At 35.4% G+C, this 24,358-nt stretch overlaps 1 protein-coding gene across 1 annotated transcript; it reads right to left on the bottom strand.

Annotated features, from left to right (window-relative positions):
- Positions 1-13,226: 13,226 nt before the first annotated feature.
- On the bottom strand, positions 13,227-21,958 carry LOC128557892 (uncharacterized). The gene is made up of 5 exons (XM_053546509.1): positions 20,895-21,958; positions 20,503-20,673; positions 19,237-19,371; positions 18,811-18,953; positions 13,227-18,627 (listed from the first exon to the last, which is right to left on the bottom strand). Exons 1-5 carry the CDS (start codon positions 21,577-21,579, stop codon positions 17,773-17,775), a joined length of 1,989 nt encoding a protein of 662 aa, XP_053402484.1. The 5' UTR covers positions 21,580-21,958; the 3' UTR covers positions 13,227-17,772.
- Between the last annotated feature and the right edge of the window lie 2,400 nt (positions 21,959-24,358).

The raw sequence follows: 24,358 nt of genomic DNA, 5'->3' as shown, positions 1-24,358 counted from the left end.
CTGGTGTTCCACAAGGTTCCATCCTTGGTCCTCTTCTTTTTATTCTTTATATCAACGACATCGTTACGGACATCGGTTCTACTATTCGTCTCTTTGCTGATGACACAAGCCTCTACATAACTGTTGATGATCCTATACAATCAGCAATTACACTCAACGCCGATCTCAATACTATTACAAACTGGGCCGACAAATGGCTAGTTGACTTCAATCCAAACAAAACAACCTCTTTGCTCATTTCACGAAAACACAACAAACCATATCACCCTCCTCTATCAATGAATGGCACAGTTATAGCAGAAGTAAACACTCACAAGCATCTAGGGGTCACATTTTCTCACGATGGAACTTGGCATGAGCACATTGAGACAATCAAAACAAAAGCATGGCAACGTATCAATATTATGCGCACACTCAAATTTACTCTTGACAGAAAATCATTAGAAACTATCTATACATCTTTCATTCGCCCTCTCCTAGAGTACTCTGACGTCGTTTGGGACAATCTTTCTCTTCATGATCAATATATGAGTTAGAAAAAATACAACATGAGGCTTGTAGAATTATCTGTGGGGCAACCAAACTAGTTTCTATCGATAATCTCTATAGGGAAACCTGCTTTGAAACTCTCAAACAAAGAAGAGAACAACACAAACTCACACTCTTTTACAAAATGACAAACAACCTATCTCCTCCATATCTCAATTCTCTCGTACCTGATAATGTGGGCGATACGACTACATACAACCTAAGGAACGCCAACAACACAAGGGATATCCACTGTCATACACAACTCTACGCAAATTCATTCCTGCCATCGGTTGTAAATGCCTGGAATCAGCTTCCTATTGAACACCGAAACTGTACTACACTCAACTCTTTCAAAAGCAAACTCAGTGCCAACAAACCCATGGTTCCCTCTCATTATTACATTGGCAATCGTAAGCACCAAATTCTTCACACTCGTCTTAGAACTCATTGCAGCACCTTAAAGGAACATCTATTTTCAAAAAACATAATCACCAGTCCTCTATGTGAATGTGGCAAAACCGAAAGTACTCACCATTACTTCTTTGATTGTCATTTCTATCGCCAACAACGCACTGTACTCTTAAATCACATTCTAAACCTTACCACACCTTCTCTGTCTACACTTTTATTTGGAGACCCAAACCTCTCGGATGATTCAAATAGTGAAATATTCGCACATGTCCATAATTACATCAGAACAACCAAGCGTTTTGATACATAGCATTCCTCTTTATACATATTATATAATACAATAAATTATTAATTATTGGATATTATGTATCATCTTGCTCACTTTTTCCATGCTGATAATTTTAGAACCAACCGCACTTCCAGCTCGTGTACGTGACCATATCTCTATATTTCTCTACCTCTATCTCCGCCACGCTCTCATTTCTACCCTTTTTACTTCCTTCATATATCTCTTAGTCATAAACCAATGAAAAATATACTTACTGTTTCTAAGCACGTTTAAATATATGCAGTTACTACATTACCATTTTAAAACAAACAATATGAGATAAGTAGTTGTCTAGCTTTGGTAATGTATTATTGATATGCATGTTTCATTTGCACGTTTTCCATAGTTTATAAATACTTTATTTTCTAAGTTATCAGCTATCCCTGCTATTTATAAGGAAAGAGTTTCTAAATAAGCTTAGCTTCCTACTCAATCCTTGATTTGTGTAAATATATGTTTGCTGTATACCTGCTTGAAAATAAATATTGTTTAAACCAAATGGTAACGTAACATGTGTAAAGTATGTTACATACTGATTCCTCCTTCAAACAGATGTTTAAACTATATTTCTAAACAACATAGGTCACATAAATGTTATTTTATTGATAAGAATTAATTATATCATTTTATCCAATTTATGTTTCCTGGTATGTTGGTTGTGGCAATGTATCATTTTATGCAAATTAGTTAAACATACCTATTTTGGAGTAAAATAAATACCATTAATACCATCAGAGTTATAAAATACTATTTAAGAAAACTTTTAAAACAGAACAAACTGTTTGGTACATTTAAATTGATTTAAAACTTAGAAAATATTATTTTCTAATAAAATTTGTTTTTTAATTAACATTCTAATTAATATTCATGAATATGCAAATTAGTTAATGAACATAAAAATGCTGCTATCTAAAGGCCAATGTCTTAGCTCTATTTTGATACCATTTTTATTGTTTTATCATCAAAACTGACCAAGATATGACTGAGCTTTGTCATGTGAACATTTTTATTTTGAAAGAGTTGGTCCTGCCGAACAAGTTGGTACATATGAAAAAAAGTGTAGGGAGGGGTGCATGGTAGACCTCATTGGCCCCCACCTAAAGGTTGTTACACTTTTCAGCTGTATTCCAATGTAAATTTCAGGGTGGTAAATCACTTTGTTAACTATTTCATTTTGTTATGCTTATATACTTATTTTAATGTGTGCATTCTCTACACCTTGATATGACTACTTCCTTCAGACTGTGATTGAGCCCTTTAAATATTTAAGTATTGAGTTTTGCGATTTCCTTAGTCCTTTTCTTAATCTCATATGTTGTCGTTGGGTGCTGCACAATAGACCCTGGCTACACCAAAAAGTTAAATGTATCAAGAATTTCTTCTCTGGATGTATTGGGGAAGCCAGTTAAGTTAGCATCAAGCATGTTGCCTGCATGTTCAGCCATCTTGGTCCTGCTCTATTTATCCATTAGTTTCCAACCAGAAGGTGCCCATGACACACTATTTACCTACTTACTACATTTTCAGTGTCCCATTCCCTTTTAGCAGTGGGGAGAAGTGGCATGGCACCTGTTTTTAAGATGTTAATTGCTTCTTCATGTAAGTCTGATTTATCATTGTTAGAATTTGATTGTTCATGCGATGGAGAGGCTGCTGCAGATTATGCCAGTGGTGACTGATTCTGAAAGGTAGGAAACGGAAAAGGCAAAGATACGGCTTTTACATACTTCAATTTCAATTGCTTTAATTTCATTAGAAATGTCTCCAAATTCAGACCCAGTAAGCTCCTGTACAGCGTTACTTTGGATTGAGCTAGAGGAAGTCACTGTATAGTTTATGTTCCTTAGATCACAGGCAGTTTGAAAAAGTTTAATCCTTCAGATAACTTTCTAATTTTAATGTTGGGTTCAGGCCTATTATGGCTGTATACATAATTGCTTCTGTCTGGTGCCATACTGCCTGGAATCGGACTTAGAAAACCTTCAGTTTGTAAGGGTGTGCTGCCGCCTTGGATCCAACAGGTCACCTATTTGCTCAAGTCTTTATTGGGATTTTTCGCCATAGTGTGCTGGAACCTTTTTATTGTTTATTGCAATCGCATCCTGAGAGTTTTCAGCAGCTGGCTTAATGATTCTCCCATGATGCCTCTGAAAAGAAACTTGTTGAAAGTGTTAGCCTGTCCTTGGTGTTTTTGATTAATGTATTTTTTAAATCTCCCATCCTGTAGCTCACTTTCTCCACATCTATTCACCAGGGACAAATAACCTTCAGACGTTGGTGGACTGCTCCACCGACGTGGTTCCTCAAGTCCTTTCTTGAGGGGAATATGCCCGGGCAAAGCCAACACTGCATAGCCATCCTGCAAGATATTAAAGTGTTAGATAATCTCTTTCTTCACACAAGAGCATCTGTATGCCTGGTAGTTTATATTGTCTTAAGCGTATATTTTGTTAGTTTTACAACAACTATAAAAATAATAATAAAAAAAAAAACATTCCCAACATTGTCTTTTCCTTCTTTTATTTGTTTTCCTTGTCTTGTTTTTTTAGGGGAAGAATATTTTGCTTATTATGGACAGCATATTTCCTTATGCATGACTAAAATTGATTATTTTTATCTGTATTCGGCAAATTAAGTGACTGGTTAGCCCATCACAGAATGATACTAGTATTAGTTAGCACTGATTTCTCTGTACTGGCTTGGAATTTGTCTTTAGATTTTAATATACTCTTCCATTTTTGCGCTTTACATAGTCAATCTGATTCAAGATTTCGAAAACGCTAATCTGCAACTAGGCTATGTTATACACGCGCTCCAGCTTCTTCTTGACCATGCGCTTCGCTAAGTGACATGGGTAGCTAATCCTGCTCTTAACGAAATCAACCAGGCTACAGAGTTCATCTTTTTATCCAACTTCTACATTCCAAGTCATTATTGTGGATACCCTTTTTAGCTAAATTCCTTTTATTTCCTTTAAATTGTCAAGACCATTACTTTTTTTCACAAAACGTTCATGTATTTATAAAATAGCTATACTTTTATATATATCACAAAATTGTTATTTTTATATGTTATGTATGCTGTTTTAGCACTAGTGTAGGCATTATTGTCTGTGGTATTGTGTGATATTAGAACTATTTAACTATTTATTGTCTCTGTTTTTGTCTTTTCTATGGTTTTATGGTTTTATGTATTTTATTGTTCAGTCTTACTTTATTCTTCCCACTTTTTTCTACTTTAACATAAAGAACAAAAAATAACTTTGTATATAACATGTAACAGTTTAACATTAATGTATTTGTCGGTTTTCACTTTTCAGTTCATTGTATCATTTTTGTCTACAATTTAACAGAGTTTATCCACTTTGGGAGAGCATTTCCATGATACGTCAGTAACCGGTCAATGTGGTATACCTAAGCGTTGGAATTTTTCTTCTGTTTAACTAGATTTGTTAAATCATCAATGCGTTTCTGAACAAGAAATGGTCCCTTCCATTTCGGTACTAGTTTTGAGCAAATACCTGGTTTAATTCTAAAATCATATAGCCATACAGCCGGTCCTTGTTCAAGAATTCTAGCTTTTGACTTAACATCATAATAGCGCTTACGATAATTTGCAGATGTATGGAGGTTTTCTCTGGCAATAATCTTTTTCAGCTCAGTGATGTAGAGACCACCAGTAAGGATGTTGGCTGACTCAGGACGACCAATAATTGTTGCCATTGGTAGCATGACCTCATGACCGAAAACCATTCTGTTTTGCGATATCCCTGTGCTCGCATGTGGCGCGATATGCCATTAACAACTGCGGAAGATACTGATCCCACATATATTGCTACTTTGTGCAGAACGATGATAAATTGGCCTTAATGATACAATGTACAGTTAAAGCGCTCTACGACCAAATTCGCGTGCGGTCTCATGACAGAGGTTAGGGCTTTGGTTCTACCTAGTAACTGACACATTTCTTAGAATAGTTCTGACTCGAAATTTGAACCTCCATCAGTCAGGACAGTAAGAGGTACACCAAAGCGGGCTACAAAGTTACTTATGAAGACATCTGCTACAGTTGCTGCTTCCATATTAGGTGATTTTTTTTTTGATTTAACGTCGCACCGACACATGATAGGTCATATGGCGACTTTCCAGCTTTTTTAATGGTGGAGGAAGACCCCAGGTGCCCCTCTGTGCATTATTTCATCACGAGCGGGCACCCGGGTAGAACCACCGACCTTCCGTAAGCCAGCTGGATGGCTTACTCACATGAAGATTTCAACGCCCCGAGTGGGGCTCGAACCAACATCGATGAGGGGCAAGTGATTTGAAGTCAGCGACCTTAACCACTCGGCCACGGAGGCCCCACTCCATATTAGGTGAAGCTACTGCTTCAGTCCATTTTGTGAACACATCTGTTATCACTAAAGTGTATCTATTACCATTTAGTGTTGTTTGGAGTGGACCAGTTAAATGTAGGGGTACTTTTTCCATAGTGCATATACCGGATCCTAACCAAGCGGTGCGTGAGCAGGCTGTGCTTTCTTACCTGGCAAGTGCCACACCGTTTGCAGTAATTTTGTACGCAGTCTTTCATTGCTGGCCAATAAAACTGTTGCTGGATTCTTGTTAACATTTTCTTGGCACCTGAGTGACCAGCAGAAGGAATGTTATGGTAATTGTATATGACATATGGGCGTAATTTGGTAGGAACAATAAGTTGGAGTACTAAATCCCCTGCTTGGTCACACCAATGTCTGTAGAGCTTGTAACTCATCAACGCCACAGAGTTTTTGAGTCTGTTGAGTATTTACCAAATTGTTCCAGCCAGGAAGTCCACCACTTCCAAGAGCTACATACAGAAACCTAACATCACGATATTCTAATTGGTACTGGCGTACAGTGCTTGGTTCCTAGCCATCCAGAGGTAAAGAGTGAGGCGTCATATCAATTTCAGCTGCCAGATGTTGACTGTTGATTGCGCAAATGTTACCTTGTAGTTTATCGGTAGATTCTCGACTGGTTAGGGGAAAATATTTTAATATTCCATGTTCTCGACTGGTTAGGGGAACAGGTTTTGATATTCCATGTTCTTGCCCGTCAGGGTTCTGTTAGAGTTCCAGGTCATACCTTTCCTGTCTTGAACATGCTTTACACGGAATTCTGGATAAAGCGTTTGAGTTTTGATGTAATCTAGTCCAGTATATATGGTTCGCTAATTATTGGAAAAGTACAAACTGGGGCACTGGTCAACTTTTGTTTCAAAGTTTCAAAGGCTGTTCGGTATTCCTCACTCCAGATGAATTTCCTATTCTTTTCAGAGTTTATAAGAATATAGGGGTTTTATAATTTCACTGTGATTTTCTATGGAATACTTATAATACGCAATCAGTCTACAAAAAGAACGAACTTGTTTCGCTGACCTAGGTGTCGGCCAATTAGCAATATCTTTGTCATTATCAGAATTTGTGCTTATACCTTCGTCAGATACCTAATGACTGAGAAAATGTACACATTTTGATGGTTTAATCTCTTAATGACTAATTGTAAGCGTTCAATATTTTCAGCGACTAACTTAACAGGAACAATTACATCGTCCCTATACACTTTGACCATTCGAGACCGCTCATTAGTCTGCCGAATGTTGCTGGACCAGTAGCTATACCGAAGGGCATACGAACAAACAAGAACAAGCCCATACTGGATGTAAAGGCAGTTTCTGCACGGTCTTCAGGACAGGGCTAATAACCTGAAAATAGGTCCATGTTGCTATAGTACATCTGTAACAATTTCCAGTTAGGGCATCGAGGCATTCATCCATCCTTGGGAGTGGGTTAAGAGTCTTTTTTAGAACCTCTTTAACCTGGCGATAGTCAACACATAAGCAAGCAGGTCCATCTGTCTTAGTCATTATTACCAGGTTACTGAACAAGCGGCTTATAGACGTCCCAATGACATCATTATCCAGCATTTTTCATATTAGGAGACTGATATTTACCAAGTAAAGTTTGTGGAAAAATATCTACTGGGTCTTCTTCACAATTTACAACATTTAGTTTGACTGAGCTATTATCACTGGTATTTAAAATGCCTGGCAGAAGCTGGATTTTATCAAGATGTTCTTTGCTAGGAATTGTAACAGATACCCATGCACTATAATTTCCGGGAATCGTAGTTTTCTCTTTCTCAAATACTCTACAAACCATTGAGTATTTCCAACTTAACCAACATGGAATTTCGTCCTCTAATTAAGTTTGCAATGAATATTCTATATAATCAACCCCTTTAAAATATTCCTACATAAAGTATTGACCAAGAATTCCATCAGGTGCTATGTCGCTAACAGTTACAGTGTGAGTATACTCAGTTTTTCACATTTGAATTGAAATATTTGCTGTACCATACACTTTAATTTCAGAACCAGTAACATATTTCATACAAAAAGTCAATTTTTGCAAAATTCCTGCTTCAGTATGTTCAAATATTCTTTTGGAAGAACCACTGTCTATAAGCATATTTACATTAGCATTTGAAATTGTAAGCCTGTGTAAAATCCATTGTCCCATTTTTCAGTGTTTTTAAATGTTTTACCTACATAATTTGTTTTTATTTTATTTTCGGGAGTTTCAGGCACATTGATCGCCATCGACTTTGGGCTTACTTGGTCGACGGCCTGGTGTTTTCCTGGCTCTTCTCTGTTGCTTGACCTTGGTTCTGAGAGTCGGGTTGTGGTACTTGGTCATGTTGAGGAGGCCTCACTAGCCATCGTCTTGGCTGGTTTTGATTTGCCTTGCGGGAACCATTTTTGTTGTATGGACAATTCTTAATTAGATGGTCTTGCGACTGGCATTGAAAGCATTGCTTTAGAGCCCGATTACCTTGTCTGCTTCTGAGTTCATTTTGTGCTTGGGAGAGCTTCTTTACACAGTAGACACCGTCGTTTATATGACGGAAAAATTGTTGAAAAAGACGTTAAACCCGAACACACACAAACTCTTTACACAGTCCCGGAGTTAATGGAGAGTATGCGCCATCATTGATGCTGAAGGGATGTTTGCAGCCTCTTTCAGAACCATTTACATTTCTCACCAGTCTAGCTGTGGCATACATGTATTGTGATGTGTTACTTAAAGGAAAGAAAATATTTTCATATATTTCTATGATACCGACTGCTTGTTCAACGCTGCGCACTGTTCTGTAAGACATTTAAACTTTATATCACTTGGAACAGACTTGTAAAGTTGGTTTAGTTCATCATCCCCTGGACATCATGGGTCATAGATGGATAAGCACGCTGAGCTAAACAAGGAAATCATCTCCCAGCTTAGCAAATGTTTCATTTGGAACTTTAACTTGTCATCCACATTGGTTGCTGTCTCTGGCTTTACCAAACCTTTGGCTAAGGTGGTACAATATGTCTGAGTATTTCTCCCTCTCTGCACTATGAATTATCACAGAAACTTTCTGAGCTAAGCCCCGCAGGCTAGCTAGGAGTGCTAATGCTCGCTCACGATCTGTCCACTGGCCAAGTTCAGCACGTACTTCAAATTTTCCGGTTTTCTTCACCACTAAATGACCATTCTTTTGTTGTTGGTCCTCATAGGGACCTGGTTGATTTACTGGAAGACCCAAATAGATATTTAATCTATTTGAGTGATTTCTGTTCCTTCCGTGGCAAAGATGGCTCTTTCCTCATAATGGGTCGTTGTCGGGGAGCTTGGTATTCATAAAGATGTGGCACATCATCAGCTGTGTCACTCCCTCTGCATTCATCACTGAAGCTGGAGATGGAGGTAGTCTTTGTTGTTCTGGAGACTGAGCAGTGCCAAATGATCCTTCCTGGTTCTGGTTGTTTATATTGAAAAGTTACTTCACAGTTCGAGTCAGCCATATTTATCAGCAAATAAATGAAAATTAATCAGTTGTGTTTGTTCTTCTTTTATAGCTCTTCAGAATATGTTTTTTCTTCTAATTGTTTCTCTGATTGTCAATGCTAACATCTAGTAAAAACACTATTTTATTTATTTCTTTATTATGCCCCCCTTCGAAGAAGGAGGGGTATATTGTTTTGCAGATGTCGGTCGTCGGTCGGTCGGTCGGTCGGTCTGTCGGTCGGTCGGTCGGAATGTAGACCAATCCGTTTCCGGATGATAACTCAAGAACGCTTGGGTCTAGGATCATGAAAGATGATAGGGAGGTTGGTCATCACCAGCAGATGACCCCTATTGATTTTGAGGTATGTATGTCAAAGGTCAAGGTCACAGTGACCCTGAATAATAAAACGATTTCCGGATGATAACTCGAGAACACTTGGGCCTAGGATCATGAAAGTTTATAAGGAGGTTGGTAATGACCAGCAGATGACCCTTTTTGATTTTGAGGTCAGTATGTTAAAGGTCAAGGTTACAGTGGCTCTGAACAGTAAAACGGTTTCCGGATGATAACTCAAGAACGCTTAGGCCTAGGGTCACGAAAGTTGATAGGGAGGTTGGTTATGACCAGCAAATGACCCCTATTGATTTTGAGGTCAGTATGTCAAAGGTCAAGATCACAGTGACCAGGAACAGTAAAATGGTTTCCAGGCAATAACTCAAGAACGATTGGGTCTAGTTTCAGGAAAATTAAATGTTAGGTTGGCCATGACCAGCAGATGACCCCTATTGATTTTGAGGTCATTAGGTCGAAGGTCAAGGTCACATTGGCCAGGAACGTTAAACGGTTTCTGATCTTCTTGTCCAAAACCATAGGGCCTAGGGCTTTGATATTTGGTGTGTAGCAAAATCTAGTGGTCCTCTACCAAGATTGTTCAGAATATTTCACTGGGGTCAAATATGGTTCCACCCCAGGAGTCACGTGGTTTATATAGAGTTTTTTTTGAAAAACCTCTTGTCCAAAACCACAGGGCCTGGGGCTTTGATATTTTGTATATGGCATCATCTAGTGGTCCTCTACTAAGATTATTCAAATTATTCCCCTAGGGTCAATTATGGCCCCGCCCTGGGGGTCACATGGTTAACATAGACTTATATAGGGAAAAACTTTGAAAATATTCTTGTCCAAACCACAAAGACTATGGCTTTGATATTTTGTAATGTAGCATCATTTAGTGGTTTTCTACCAAGTTTGTTCAAATTATCCCTCTAGGGTCAAATATGGCCCCGCCTCAAAGGTCATATGGTTCATATAGACTTATACAGGGAAAAATTTAGAATCTTCATGTCCATAACTTACATCATTCAAATTTGGACCACATGTATAGTTTTGAAAGGCAAGATGATCCTTGACATCAGTTGACCTTGATCTTGACCTAGTGACCTACTTTCACATTTCTGTAGCTACAGCCTTTGGACCACATGCATAGGTTTGTGTACCGAAAAAAACTTTGACCTTGTTATTGGCCTAGTGACCTACTTTCACATTTTTGAAGGTACAAGCTTCAAATTTGGACCACATGCATAGTTTTTTGTTCCAAAATAAAATATGACCTTTATTTTGACCTAGTGACCTACTTTCACATTTCTCAAGCTACAGCCTTCAAATTTGAACCACAAGCATAATTCTGTGTACTGAAATGAACTTTTATCTTGAGATTGACCTAGTGACCTACTTTCACATTTCTTAAGGTACAGGCTTCAAATCTGGGCCACTTGCATAGTTTGGTGTTCCGAAATAAAATTTGACCCTGATTTTGACCTAGTGACCTACTTTCACATTTCTCAAGCTACAGCCCTCAAATTTGAACCACATGCATAGAGATGTGTACCGAAATGAACTTTGATCTTGAGATTGACCTAGTGACCTACTTTCACATTTCTGAAGCTACAGGCTTCAAATTTGGACCGCATGCATATTTTTGTGTTCTGAATTGAAATTTGACATTGATTTTTACCTATTACCTACTTTCACATTTCTCAAGCTACAGCCTCCAAATTTGAAGCACATGCATAGTTCTGTCTACCGAAATGAACTTTGACCTTGAAATTGATCTAGTGACCTGCTTTCACATTTCTCAAGCCACAGCTTTCTAATTTGGACCACATAAACATTGTTTTGTATCGAAATAAAATTTGACCTTGATTTTGACCTTGAGTTAGTCTTGAAATTTGGAACATTCAAACATGGCTCAGTGGATGGCACCAAGATCACTCTGTAATCTCTTGTTAGGTTAATAGGTTAAAGGTCAAGGTCAGATTAAACCAGAATGGTAGAACTTTTGTTTCCAGTGAGCATATAATTTCTGTTCCTTGTGCAATTACTGAATGCATCAAGGGGGGCATTTCGTGTTCGACGAGCTTTTGTTTGTTCATTTATTTATCTATGTCCCTGTTTATGTATTTATTCTATTGTTATTTATAAGCCCTGTGATAAGTTCATACTGTGATACTGTTTGTTTTTATTATTGTTTACATTATTCTTCTAGTACTTTGACACTTTTGTTTACATATCTTCAGAATATTATGCCATTATTTTGTAAGTAGTACGCGATAATTCTTTATTAGCCGTGTGGGTTCCTATAAGGTAATCTCACTGGAATAACACCACTTGTAACACCCTTAGGTGGTAAATCAGTAATGGCCGGCGGAATAAATTAAAATCAACCGGTTTTAAGTTCATGACTGTAATGAGAAATAGATTGCAAGATATTATTAATAAACTTTCTAACTGATTTCAATAGTCAATAACAATACATCAACAATTAATATTTCTGACGTTAAACAGTTCTTAGTAATCAGATATTCGTTACTATTAAAATAACTGTTGATTCTTTTCGTAACGGTATTAAGTAATACTACATTTCCTTTAAGTAGTATAAAGTTATCAGGCATACCATATTGTACGACCAAGATTTACTAGTCGCGTTTTCAAAGGGTAGTTCCAGTTTTATTGCTGAAGTTTAAGATTTTTCCAGTGAATCACTGATTTATAGAGAAAACGTCTGGCAAGAAAAGTCTAACACTGATGAAATAATACGATCTAAAAATGTCGACCAATGAAAAGATCCGTTACAAGTAGCATCTCTCAGATCTATCAGAATGTCGCCACCTTGAAAGACATTTCCTACTTAAAATATCTTTTGTGATGAAATACTTGAACATATAAATCATGAAACAAATGGATACTATGGATTATAAGGAATTTATCCATGCATGTTAAGGTTAGTAAAACTGCTTATTTTATCAGGTAGAAGGGAATGAAGTGAGCAAAAGACATTTCAAAATATGGTGCTCTCTCAAGTTTTGACCAGAATCGACCTGAAAACAGCCTATAATATACATAACAGTAAAAGTTAAATCGATAAAATGATGGTACAAACCTTACTTAAAAAGCTTGAAATAATGCTTACTTCAGATTAACTGTAGAATTCTGTAAATTTGTTGGAAAATTCAGCGTAATAGACACCCGGAAGTGAAATATTCCGCGTTAAATCTCAAAATATTTTTCAAGAATTCTGAAGAAATCATGCATATATCAGTCTAACATTAAACTAAAGAGTGACTGAATTGTAATATAATGATAACGTGACTATGGACTAAACTGTTTTTCCAATGGAACTTGATTTCAAGAAAATTTTCCAAGTCTCTCAGTTCTTTCAAATGTCTATCAAAATGTTCTGTCTATCAACGTCCAACACGTGAATCACCATTCTTTAGGCCTTATAAGTTTATAGTAGTAGAATGTTGGTCGTATTGTAAAAATATATAAATAACAACTGAAGGTTGTTACAATATACATTGTATGTTTAAATGATCAGTTGTTGAAGCTTTAATCAATTCCGCAACTTGACTAAAAGCTGATCAGTCAATTTTAGCATATAATTAAAATGAAGGAGTTTTATCAAATTTAATGAACAATAAAAATAAAACACATAATTTTTGAAATTATAATACTTATCACTAAGCAAAAATTTAAACGTCATTAACCGTATTTGAAATTTAAATAAAAACAACTTTCAGGTCTTAATGTAACGGTTTCAGAAAGCCATACGAGGGTTTTCTTGACTCAGAAAATTATCATAATATGGCATAAAACTAGGTGTTTTTCCACACACGTACATAAAAGTTTCAAAAGCAATCCCTTTATTTTTAAAGTAAAGTGTTATCTTAAATCAGTAAAATGATATTGGTTTAGAGATATATTCCGCTTGACAAACTCATTACATTTTTTTTAGAATTACACTTTTATGGGTTTTAAGCCATTAAAAATGAAGCCATCGAAATAAGGAACTCAGACACATTAGATGTTTTCAAAAAGAAGTTGAAAACTCATTATTTTAGAAATTACTTTGCCCCCTTTAGAGCCTGTGACTGTGATTTTGAAGATATCTTGGCAACATGAACTGGATGATATTTACTGTGTAAATACATTCGAATATGAACAATTTTAACACAAATACAAAAGTACAATTGTTTGAAATAACATATGGACATGTCACAATAACTCACTTTTACTTACTTACTAACAAAACAGCTTACTGTATCTTAATATTCTAATATTTTATTTATCTTATCTGATGCCTGATCTTTTGTTTGATACTTACTAAATAGTTATTCACAACGATATTTATGCTCATTTATTTCATACATCTTTAAAATGTCTTAATTTTTAGACGTAGATTTTATATGTGTTTGTAAAACGCCATTGAATATGTTTTACGTAAAAATAGGCGTTTAATAAAAAAATAAAAGTTTCAAGTTGCATAAAGCTATGTTTTGTACAATTTTTATTAGATATATTGAACATAAATCGAGGAGTTTTTCAAAGATGTCCTTTATCTCCCTATATTTTTATTTTGGAAATTTAAACGCTTAACAACGAGATGAAATGTTTCAATACTAAAATTTTTAATCCTTCCCAAATACCCGACTTCAATATTTTCAAACCCATCAGATAAAATAATCACAGAGTTATGAATTTATTTGGAATTCAAAGAGAAATAATCTTTAAAGAGATATATTAATATAAGAATATGACTGTGAGACATAAACATGGTAGACATTCCAATATACCTAAATTCTATTAAAGCTTGCTTGATAAAAAGGATAAAAAATAAAATGGAATGTGGAAAGAAATAGCAAACAAAAAATTGGGAAATCTATAAGAGGTTTTATTCAAATGTAATCTAAATAAAAAAAATATATTAAAAAATTAAAATTGGATAATACATTCTTAAAAAAATAACCTTATTTCATGAAACTAAACAATTCAAGACACTTGATATATTGACAACGGAATATTATATACCTTACTCCGAATTTCTAAACTATATTAGATTTATTGCATCAATTTAAAATTGGAAGGAAAACAACAAAATCTATAAGCGTATCACCAGATAAAATAAACAATGAATTATGAGAAACGCCTTAATCCTATTGCTTGAAAACAAAACATTTTCAAAAATTTAGAAAAAACAAAAACTACCAGATGTAACAAGATATATCTTTAAAAAAGATGGTCGGCGAATTCTAATAAGGAAAGAAGTTGATGAAATTTTCATCTAACATTCATCTTTCATCTAACATTTTTCAAATGCAAAACTAAACACCGCACTTTAACAATTTAAATGGTTCTCTTTTGATTTTTCACAAAGGTTTCGTAGGGTTGCAATTTTGTTTCGTTTGTCCTTAGACGAATAATTACAGCTGCTGTAGTTTGATGAAGATTCATCAAGCGGTTCATGAGAAGAGGTCATTAAAAGTGTTTATATTTTTAGCTAAATTTGTCCATATCCCCATTTGTAACAAAATAGCAGGAAACCTTACGATATTGTTACACACCAAGTTTGATAAAAATCCATTACATTTTAGTGGTTAATGCGAAGAAAGGCATATCTACTTTTAGCTATAATGTTCCCTAATAGGGCCCAAGTTCCTATATAAATAAATTTGGAAGAGGACCTTATAATGATGCTCCAGACCAAGTATGACAAAGATCCATCAAGCTGTTCATGAGACGCTGTCTAAAGGCATTTCTAGTTTTAGCTCTAGCAGCCCCTAAATGGGGTCAAATGTCCCAACTGAACAAAGTTGGCTGCGGGCCTAATAAAGATGCTACAAATCAAGTTTGATGAGAATACATGAGAAAAAATCAATTAAAGGACTTTTTATTTTTAGCTTAAGAGGCCCTTAAAATAGGACAACTGATCCCGCTTTAACAAATGCATATTCGCTATTTATGAATCTTAGGACAATGACGTCACACCTATAAAAAAGTGAAGGTCAAGGGACACATACAACTGTAATTATTTCAATATTTCTGTTTCATAAGCAAAGTTTGACCGTAGTCATATCACGTAGATAAACTGTATGCAGCGTACCTTCATTTCAATGTAATGAGATTCAGTCATTATGTAGCATATACATAATAAAACAGATTTCAACTGAGTTCAATATTTGCATACCACACTAAAGAAAAATATTCATATATAATAAATCAGTTAAATAATTTATAACAAATATATCAAAGCAAACAAGTACTCATTTTAATATGCAATCTGAATAAGTCACAAAAGCAAGAAACCTTTTCATATAAAGACGACAATTGTAAAAAGGAAAATCTTTTAAAAAGCACTTCTCTACATAGAAGACTCTTATCACACCCTTATTCATGTGATATGCAGAACGTATTCAGCTCTTTCTTTAATTTGATATATGTTGGTATTTGAACAGGTTTTGATCACACTTATTAAACTTACTTATCATTTTGAGATATATTAATATTCTTGCTAAATATACTGAGCGAAAGTTAGCTTTAAAACTGTGAACAGCGTCGGTTAGGATAACCGCTTTGTCTACATTTCACTCAGCGTAGCACAATCAGCAGAGTAAAACAAATTGACACTCACATCCAATCAGGCAGAGTGTTGCATAAATCTTTCATTTTGATAAATTATATATAATGCGTTATCAAGTAGTTTGATTTGCAAACTGAAGTCACGTGGCATGGGTCGGTCAAGGTCACGAATTCGTTCTTGTAACGGCATTCGCCGTAAAACAAAATATCATATTAAATGGAAATCATTCTTTCCGGAAAATCAGGTCTGACAGATACATTCAAAAATGTCTTCACTTACTGTAAAAACAACAATTCCAAAACTTTTATTTAACTTTCTTCTAAGAAATATTGCATCAAACAAGATACTACTAATTTCAAACAAAAACTGATAAACAGATTAAAACTTAAAAAAAGTACAGCGTTCCGTACGACAGTCTTGAGATTTTTAGTAACGATTGTAAATGTTTCCTATTCTTACTTTAATACATAATACACACCACACCACGGTAGTCTACTCACGTATTCAATCTTTTTTTTTGTGTGTTTTTATGTTATTACTAACCCATCATTGTATTTTTATACTAACCACTATGAAAGGCCGACGTTGTTATATTTCTATATGTTCAAAAATGTTTATTACATGTCCGTTCAGATATGTAATGCAATGGAAAAAAAACGAACCTTAGACGGGGTTCCAAATGAAAAAAGATCAATTATAATAGGCTTGGCAAAGAAATGCTCATGATAAGTGAGTGGGTGAGTGAATGAGCAAGTTAGATTTTACGGCTAATCGACACAAAAATGCCATGTTTTGAGAATGTAAATTGTAAGCGTCTCTAAAAACAATTATGTAAAAATAACGTACAAACATATAAGGGTTAAAAGTAGTTTGTAAAGCACGTCTTAAAACATTTATGTAAAAATGCATATACATATAAAGGGTTAATAAATCAGTGGCAAACAATAATATTGCAAATCATGTGAATAAAAATATATGAAGTTCAGATTTTGTGATTGATGCCTATCTGCTTTGAAAAGGACACAATATTACCGACTGAAACTTTTTCAAACAACTTTCAAAGATTGAACGTCATAGTATAAACTACGCCGTGGAGCAAAGTCCACACAGGTTGTTCTTCTTTGTTCGGTAGATAATAATGAGTCAAACGGGCAAGACCTATTCGACAACGAGAAAGAACACTTCCTACCTGCGAACAGATCTGTTCCCTTGGTGCCATTCAACTAAAGTAGGTTTAATATCATGAAGTTTATTGAACGAAGTATTCTTCCATGACGATTGACATTTAGATAAAATATATTTGTTGATATTTTGCCTTAAATCAGTACATGGTAATTTCAAATTAGATTGTGGTAATAAAAGGGATTCAGCACGATTGTTTCCATAAAACCCAACATGACTAGGTAGACCTTTTGAACGCTAGTGCATGAAACCTGAGAAGAATATTTTGAATAGAAGTATTTTCCATATTTCGGTTGCGAACTGACTGGAAAATAGACAGCGAGTCGGATTTATTTCTTCACTATATTTTGATATAAAAATCAGGGCTAAATCAAAAGCTTTTGTGTCGGCTGAAAATATTCAGGGAGGATATTTAGTACTGGTACCCGTCTGGTGAACTTCAATGTCATATGGACTGTTTAATTCAAGACGGAGTAATAAGTGAAAACCCAATTAGACTCCATGCATATACTCAAGACTCATGTCAGTATCCCATTTCAGTCCTTACATAACTGAAAGTCATCCTTGGTTTGCCTTTTTAATTGATCTAAACCTTTGTCTATTCTAAATGTAGCATATTTGCCTCGATGATCATTATCTTCACCGATAAGCATTGAGATCACTTCAACACCTTCACCGTCAATATCATCCGCACATACCATGGAACCACTGTCACCTTCTTTACAAAATGATTCATCTGCATTTTGTCTGTCTTCTACAATGATAAAAGTATTATCTCTATCTCTGTCACGAATATTCGGCATGGTTACAATTCCCAAACCTGGTGATGTTGTACCACCCCAGAGATGTACGTGTCTACTGCGAAGTTGTCTGGTTTCATAGCTACTTTCTTTTCCAGACGTTAAATCCCCATCTTCAGTTTTAAATCTTGTATCACATTTTTCTTTATCAGTGGGCTGTATCTCAACTGCCGAGATGTCAAGTATATTATCATGTGAATCTTGTGGTGGTAATGTTTCAGGTATAATTTTTGCCCGAATCTTCATATGCTCATTTCGAAGAAGGACACTACTGTCAGAGGAATGAATAGCAACATGTCTAGACACTAAGGCAACCAGGCCTTTCTGGTTTTTCTTTGCGAAACCACCAACAGTTCCATAACTCTTTCGGTCTTGGTTTGGTTGGACCTTGGCGCCTACTTTATATAATGGTTTAAAAGACCCAATTGAGGGCACTATGTCATAATTCATTATTTTATTCTTTCTTAAGACGTCTCTTACTTTGTTTTTTATTTCGTCATTGCAGGTATCATCGACAAAGACTTGAAGCGTTTCAAATCGATATCCGCAACTTTTCACAGACGCATCGATTGCGTACAGTTTATCTGCAACCTGAAGAATAAGCGACGTTCTAAGAATTTTCATAATGCAGTTTGAGAGAACGGTTTTCTATGTTACAATATTATTACCGATTTATGCAGGGATGTTTGGCGCTTTGTGTATAAGAATAATTATTACTATATATATGGTATCTTTAAATTAATTCTAAATTAGTTTAATTGATTTGATACATACCTCATCACTTACATTTTGCTCAAGACTTTCATTGGTCACTGGTCTTTCGTTTTCTGGTACTTTACTTCTGTCATACATTCCTAATATTTCACCAAGGAGACGTTCGAGCGAATCTCTATGCTTTTGTATCTTTTCTTCAAACACTAGAGGAAAAGCAAAATAAATGCATTTACAGCTCTTAAGTTACATCTAAAAGTAATAACCAGAATGTACCACTTTCATCAAAGATCGTAACAGAGTAACTACTGTAAATGATATCAATCATCAGTTAGTACGCTTTCTCTTATCAGTACATACTTCTGACATTTGTACTATGTTAATATTTATTTTATCATAATTGATTTAATTTTGTTATCCGTGTTTAAGACAAGTATAGAAGCTTCATAATGTATCATTGGGAAAATCAAATGTTTATTGATTGTTCACCTTTGGTATTAGAAGCTTTTAGTTTACTTCTTGTTATGTACTCCTTTGGTTCTACTTGTTTGGATCTCTTAACACAATCCAGGCTTACTAACAGTTCTTTTCTTCTGTTTCTTGCACCCCTGTTCTTCGTTTTCCCTGATTTTATATACAATGATATCAACACTGTTAATATATCATTCTAGATATTTAACTGATATTGAATGTCTGATTTTTCTTGTAAGTTCTTTCATACCTTTACACAGACATCTATTAATAGATTCTACATTGTTTAGCTAAACACCAAAAACAAAACAAATATTATATAATGCAATTTTGAGATATATTTAATTGACAGAATGATTATCTGTGTTACAATCGTATTGTCGATAATATCTTTTTCACAAATTTTATTATATATAAAGAACGTGAATTATGTTCCCGTTTGTTTGCTTAATGTAAAAACAGTTTACTTAAAACATGAAGGGAACAAAACTAACTACTTACATCCTTGTACAATGATTCTAATACTCAATAATTTATTCTCATGTGTAGATATTACTTCATTTAAAGGAATTTCTTGTAAAGAAAAGCTAAATTATTAATGAATGGTAAAGTCGAATTATTAGTGAAATACACAGAATTATATACAGTTGTATTATTCCGTAAAGATATCTTGCTAGTTAAAATGGTGGTGCAACTCATAGACGGCGAAAAGTAGGGCTTCTACATTTAATATAAGTCTTAAAAACTGAATGCATCTGATTATCTCAGTTGAAGCTAATCAGTTGATAAAGCACGTGATTATGAAAATCAATCGGTTTCGTGTTCGATCCCCGGGAGCAACTTTGTTATCCTTGACGATTTGGCATCTTAAGACATCGTGTCTGACTTCATTCGGTCTTTATATCAGAGCCAAATGGAGAAATTATCAATATCTATTTGGTGTGGAGAAAAAGTCAGTTAAAGCACTGTTCAGGTAAAGTCACCGCCATTTAATACCTGAAATGTTGTTAAACCCACCAAACAAACATCCCCTGTCATGCTTTCAAAAAATTGCAAAAGTGTCCGAGCTGATATCATAGCAATTTTTTTCCTGCTGAATACAAAATAATACAAGTAAGTTTATATGAATGTCGTTCATACAGGTACTTCAGTGAACTAATAGAATCTGGTTCAACATATACATAATCTCAAATGTATTAGCTTTTTAATTCCAAGATGAATTCGCTTTTTAACATGTACTAACACACGAATGCCGATTACGCAAAGAGAAATCATAACAAATACCATGCGCTGTTACACTTGTCTTAAGATGTGTGCTTTTCGTCATCTTCCTGGCTGTCTTCCTTTTCCTTTTTTCTTTTTCCAGTTTTCCTGATAAACGTTTCCTTGCTAAACGCATCCTGCACGTGTTCGTGCCTATGCACGACTTTGGTTCACTACGTTTCTTTTTTTGATCTGAAAGAAACAGGTTCCCTCTTTTAGCAGAAAACTTTAAATATTTCGCATGTGGTACGTTTAACTCCTTCCACAGAATATAAACTAAACAGCTGCAACATAAAGCTAAAAAGTAAATAAAACCAACGGCCTTTAAAAATCTCCATTTAACTGAAATACGTAACAAATATCAATATAGATGTATTTTAGCGTTCATGCTTCCATTATTGTTGCGTACATACCTTCATGGATGTTTTGTCTTCCGTTGAATTTGAGAAGGTTTACTAAGGTTTCGGTCGTATGCTTCACTGGTTTGAAAATAATTTCTTCCAGCGCTACACTTGCTGTTTCCTTTACATCTTCAACCAGAGAAACTTTAACATTTGAGTAACCTTCGAATAAATAAATATGTTGTTTGCGCTCCTTTAAATCATTTGTCACAATAATGAATTGAACGTCTCTGTTCTTGCTGATGTTGCTGTGTAAAAACTCTGACATTCGACTAGGCACGAATACTATCGCTTCAGTTTTTATTTCTCTCAGTACATTTTGCAAACTGATTCCCATAATAAAGTTTTGTTTTGCATCTTCATTTGGAAACAGTGCCTTTGATATAGAATTGCTGACCGTTTCAATACTTTTCGTAGGCTTTCTACTTAGGATAATGAAGCGCACATCTCCTCCAAAACTTTCTTGCAAAGCTGTGCCCGAGCTACATCTAAGGGTAGCATCAAAGTCGGCAAATCTTTGCTGGAGATCTTTGAGCCGCCTTTTCGTATTGTGGTATCGTGGATAAAACGTTTTGTTTGGTATCATGCAGGTGTAAACAATCTTTTCCCACATGTCCTCTTTTTTGTGTCTCGTATGGGTCACATTAGGATCTACAAACATTAATCTGATATGAACTGCACAAGCTTGGTACATCATTATCTATTCGAATAGTCTAGATAAGTAAACAAGCCGACAAGCAGAAAACTAAAACATGCAAGGAACATTGTATTACCCACAATTTATATAACTGATTACGCTTAATTGACTGTGATATGTCTATGTCGGCTGTTGTGAGACTCAAAGGCTCACAGCTTATCATCCTATTAATGATGTAGGATGTAGATATAAACATACAAGAGGTTAATACAAAAGTCCGCCTTTAGTCAAAATCTACTGTGACAATTGCTTATCGATCCCTTGAGACATCTATGGGTTATAGGCAGACAGTTTTTAAAACTTGGCCGCGGTGCCATAGGTCTAAGCGTTTTTATGTAAGTTCAATTTAGCTCAGTGAAAATATATTTATTTCAACATAGTATAAATTTGTACAATTACAACAACAAGTTACAATTTTATGAGATATAAAAAAAATTCTTCTCCGAAAGCGGACAACATTATTGGTGAGCGTTATATTATACACGTGGATGGTAGTCGAACGCAATTCGCAGTTTATTGTAAGAAAATGATGAACTAAACTAACGAGCAATTTCATTAAAGTTAAAACAACGTATAATAATGCAATAAGAAAGAGACATAGAATAGCAGAAGGGGAAACTGTCTCGAAAGTAATGATACCTCCACAAATGTTCGAGCAACAATTACCAGGAGAACTTGAGCACAAACACCGAGCTGGTCTTCTACCTAGCAAGTGTACATGGCACACACATCTCGATCACATAAAAGACTACTGTAACATCTGTTTTGACGGACTGACTTCGGAAACCTAAAGTCCTACCTGTTTACGTCGGACTTAACTATGCAACCGAATTATGGACTTGGATAACAAAATATACATAGCCATGGTTCGAATCCATGTCGGTTTTAAACATTTTTTTAGAACAAATGCGAGTTTCCTGTGCATATGAAATGTGCATAAAATTACGATTAGCACAGAATAGATTTGTCTTTGAAAACGGTGGCGATCGAAAAGAGATAATAATTTTTTCATTTTGCATAGAAGAGAGGAGAGGATTGATATTGCGTTAGCTTGATCGCTTATCAAAATAGAATAAGATAAAAATCTATAAGGAGATCCTTTGGAAGTATAGAATGCAACCAAGCAAAATAACAACAGACTAGGTTTAACTGATGTAATATTGGGAAATTTGCAACACCCATAACACCACGTAGCACCGGACGAAGCAGAGTTTTATTAAAATAAAGAAGCGGAATTCTGTTACAGTTCAAGTGAATGTACTCAATACTGTGAAATCATTTAATTTCTTCGGCACGAAATTTCGTGGTTTTGGATAAAACGGCTGTTTCGTGGGGACGTAAATTCGTCGATTTTCAATTTTTGAAAACAAAATGATAATTTCCACACGAATAGATATAGGTGTATCATTTTGTTCTAACATGTGGAACATACACTTGTCAAACAGCGCTACCATGGTTACCGAATTTGCAATCTACGCCGCGGGAGGTTAGCGAGTTATCATGTGCCAAATAACGACCGCGTTATCTATAATCATACGGCCCCTAATTTGCAAACCTTAATGAAACTGTGAAATATTCAATAAGAAAGGTCGGCGCCAATTAAAAAGTGTCAAAACCGTAGCACTTGGGAAATAGTGTTGCACAATTAGCATTCATAATCGAAACAAATATAAAGTTCATCATTTAATCGGGTTTCAAACAAGAACTAGTTTTTGTATTGCAAATTAAAAAAAAAAACTATTATAGATCTACCGGTTTTATGTTGCTAAAAATGTGTTTTTGCACACGATTGATAAAATACAAGAGGGTCATGATGACCCTGAATCGCTCACCTGAGTAATATGAGCCACATGTTTCAAATGGCAAACTGATGCTAAAATATTAAGAAGTCATATTCATGGTCACTGAAAGTCAGTTTAAAGATCGGTGTGCAAAACAATAGATGTCATCCAAATTTCAAGGCTGTATCTTAAAAGAAAAGAAAGTAGGTCAGTAGGTTAAGGTCACAGTAAGGTGACCCCTAATCACTTGGGGTCATCAGGTAATTATACTTAAAAAGTCTAGGAAATACGATCTGATAATTTTCGAAGTAATTTTTCCTAAATAAATCATATAACAAATGACCCCCAGGGCGGGGCCTCTTTTCAACCCAGGGGCATAATTTGAACAATCCTGTTGGAGGTCCACTAGGCAATGCTACATACCAAATATCAAAGGCCTAGGCCTTTAACTTTCAGACAAGAAGATTTTTTTCCCTAAATAAGTCTATGTTAAACTTCGGACCCCCAGAGCAGGGCCTCTTTTCAACCCAGGAGCATAATTTGAACAATTTTAGTAGAGGAGCACTAGGCAAGGTAACATACTAAATATCAAAAGCCTACGCCTTGCACTTTCAGACAAGAAGAATTTAAAAGTTTTTTTCCTATATAAGTCTATGTAAAACTTGAGACCCCCGGGGCAGGGCCTCTTTTAACCCCAGGGTAATAATTTGATGAGCTTTTGTGACCGCTCAATGCCCATCGTCCATCATGCGACGTGCGTCGTGTGTCGTGTGTCCGTCAACATTTTCTTAAAAAATCTTCTTCTTGAAAACCACTGGGAAGAATTACACCAAACTTCATAGGAATGATCCATCGGTGGCCCCCACTTCAAAATTTTTCAAAGAATTGAATTCCATGTAGAACTCTGGTTGCCATGGCAACCGAAAGGAAAACTTTAACAATCTTCTTGTCCAAAACCTCAAGGCGTAGAGCCTTGATATTTGGCTTGTGACATCATC

This window comes from Mercenaria mercenaria, chromosome 6 (assembly GCF_021730395.1).
Source record: "Mercenaria mercenaria strain notata chromosome 6, MADL_Memer_1, whole genome shotgun sequence".
Lineage (NCBI taxonomy): Eukaryota > Metazoa > Mollusca > Bivalvia > Venerida > Veneridae > Mercenaria > Mercenaria mercenaria.
The sequence above is the reverse complement of the archived record's forward strand: the minus strand, read 5'-3'. Positions and strand labels throughout refer to the sequence as shown.

What these genes read in the sequence shown, in the direction of transcription:
- LOC128557892 (XM_053546509.1), bottom strand. Translation starts at nt 21,579, where the DNA reads ATGATGTACCAAGCTTGTGCAGTTCATATCAGATTAATGTTTGTAGAT. An exon ending in GACAAGTGTAACAGCGCATG is followed by an intron (nt 19,372 to 20,502) that starts GTATTTGTTATG and finishes ATATAAAATCAG; the next exon opens with GGAAAACGAAGAACAGGGGT. An exon ending in AGCAAAATGTAAGTGATGAG is followed by an intron (nt 18,628 to 18,810) that starts GTATGTATCAAA and finishes CTTATTCTTCAG; the next exon opens with GTTGCAGATAAACTGTACGC.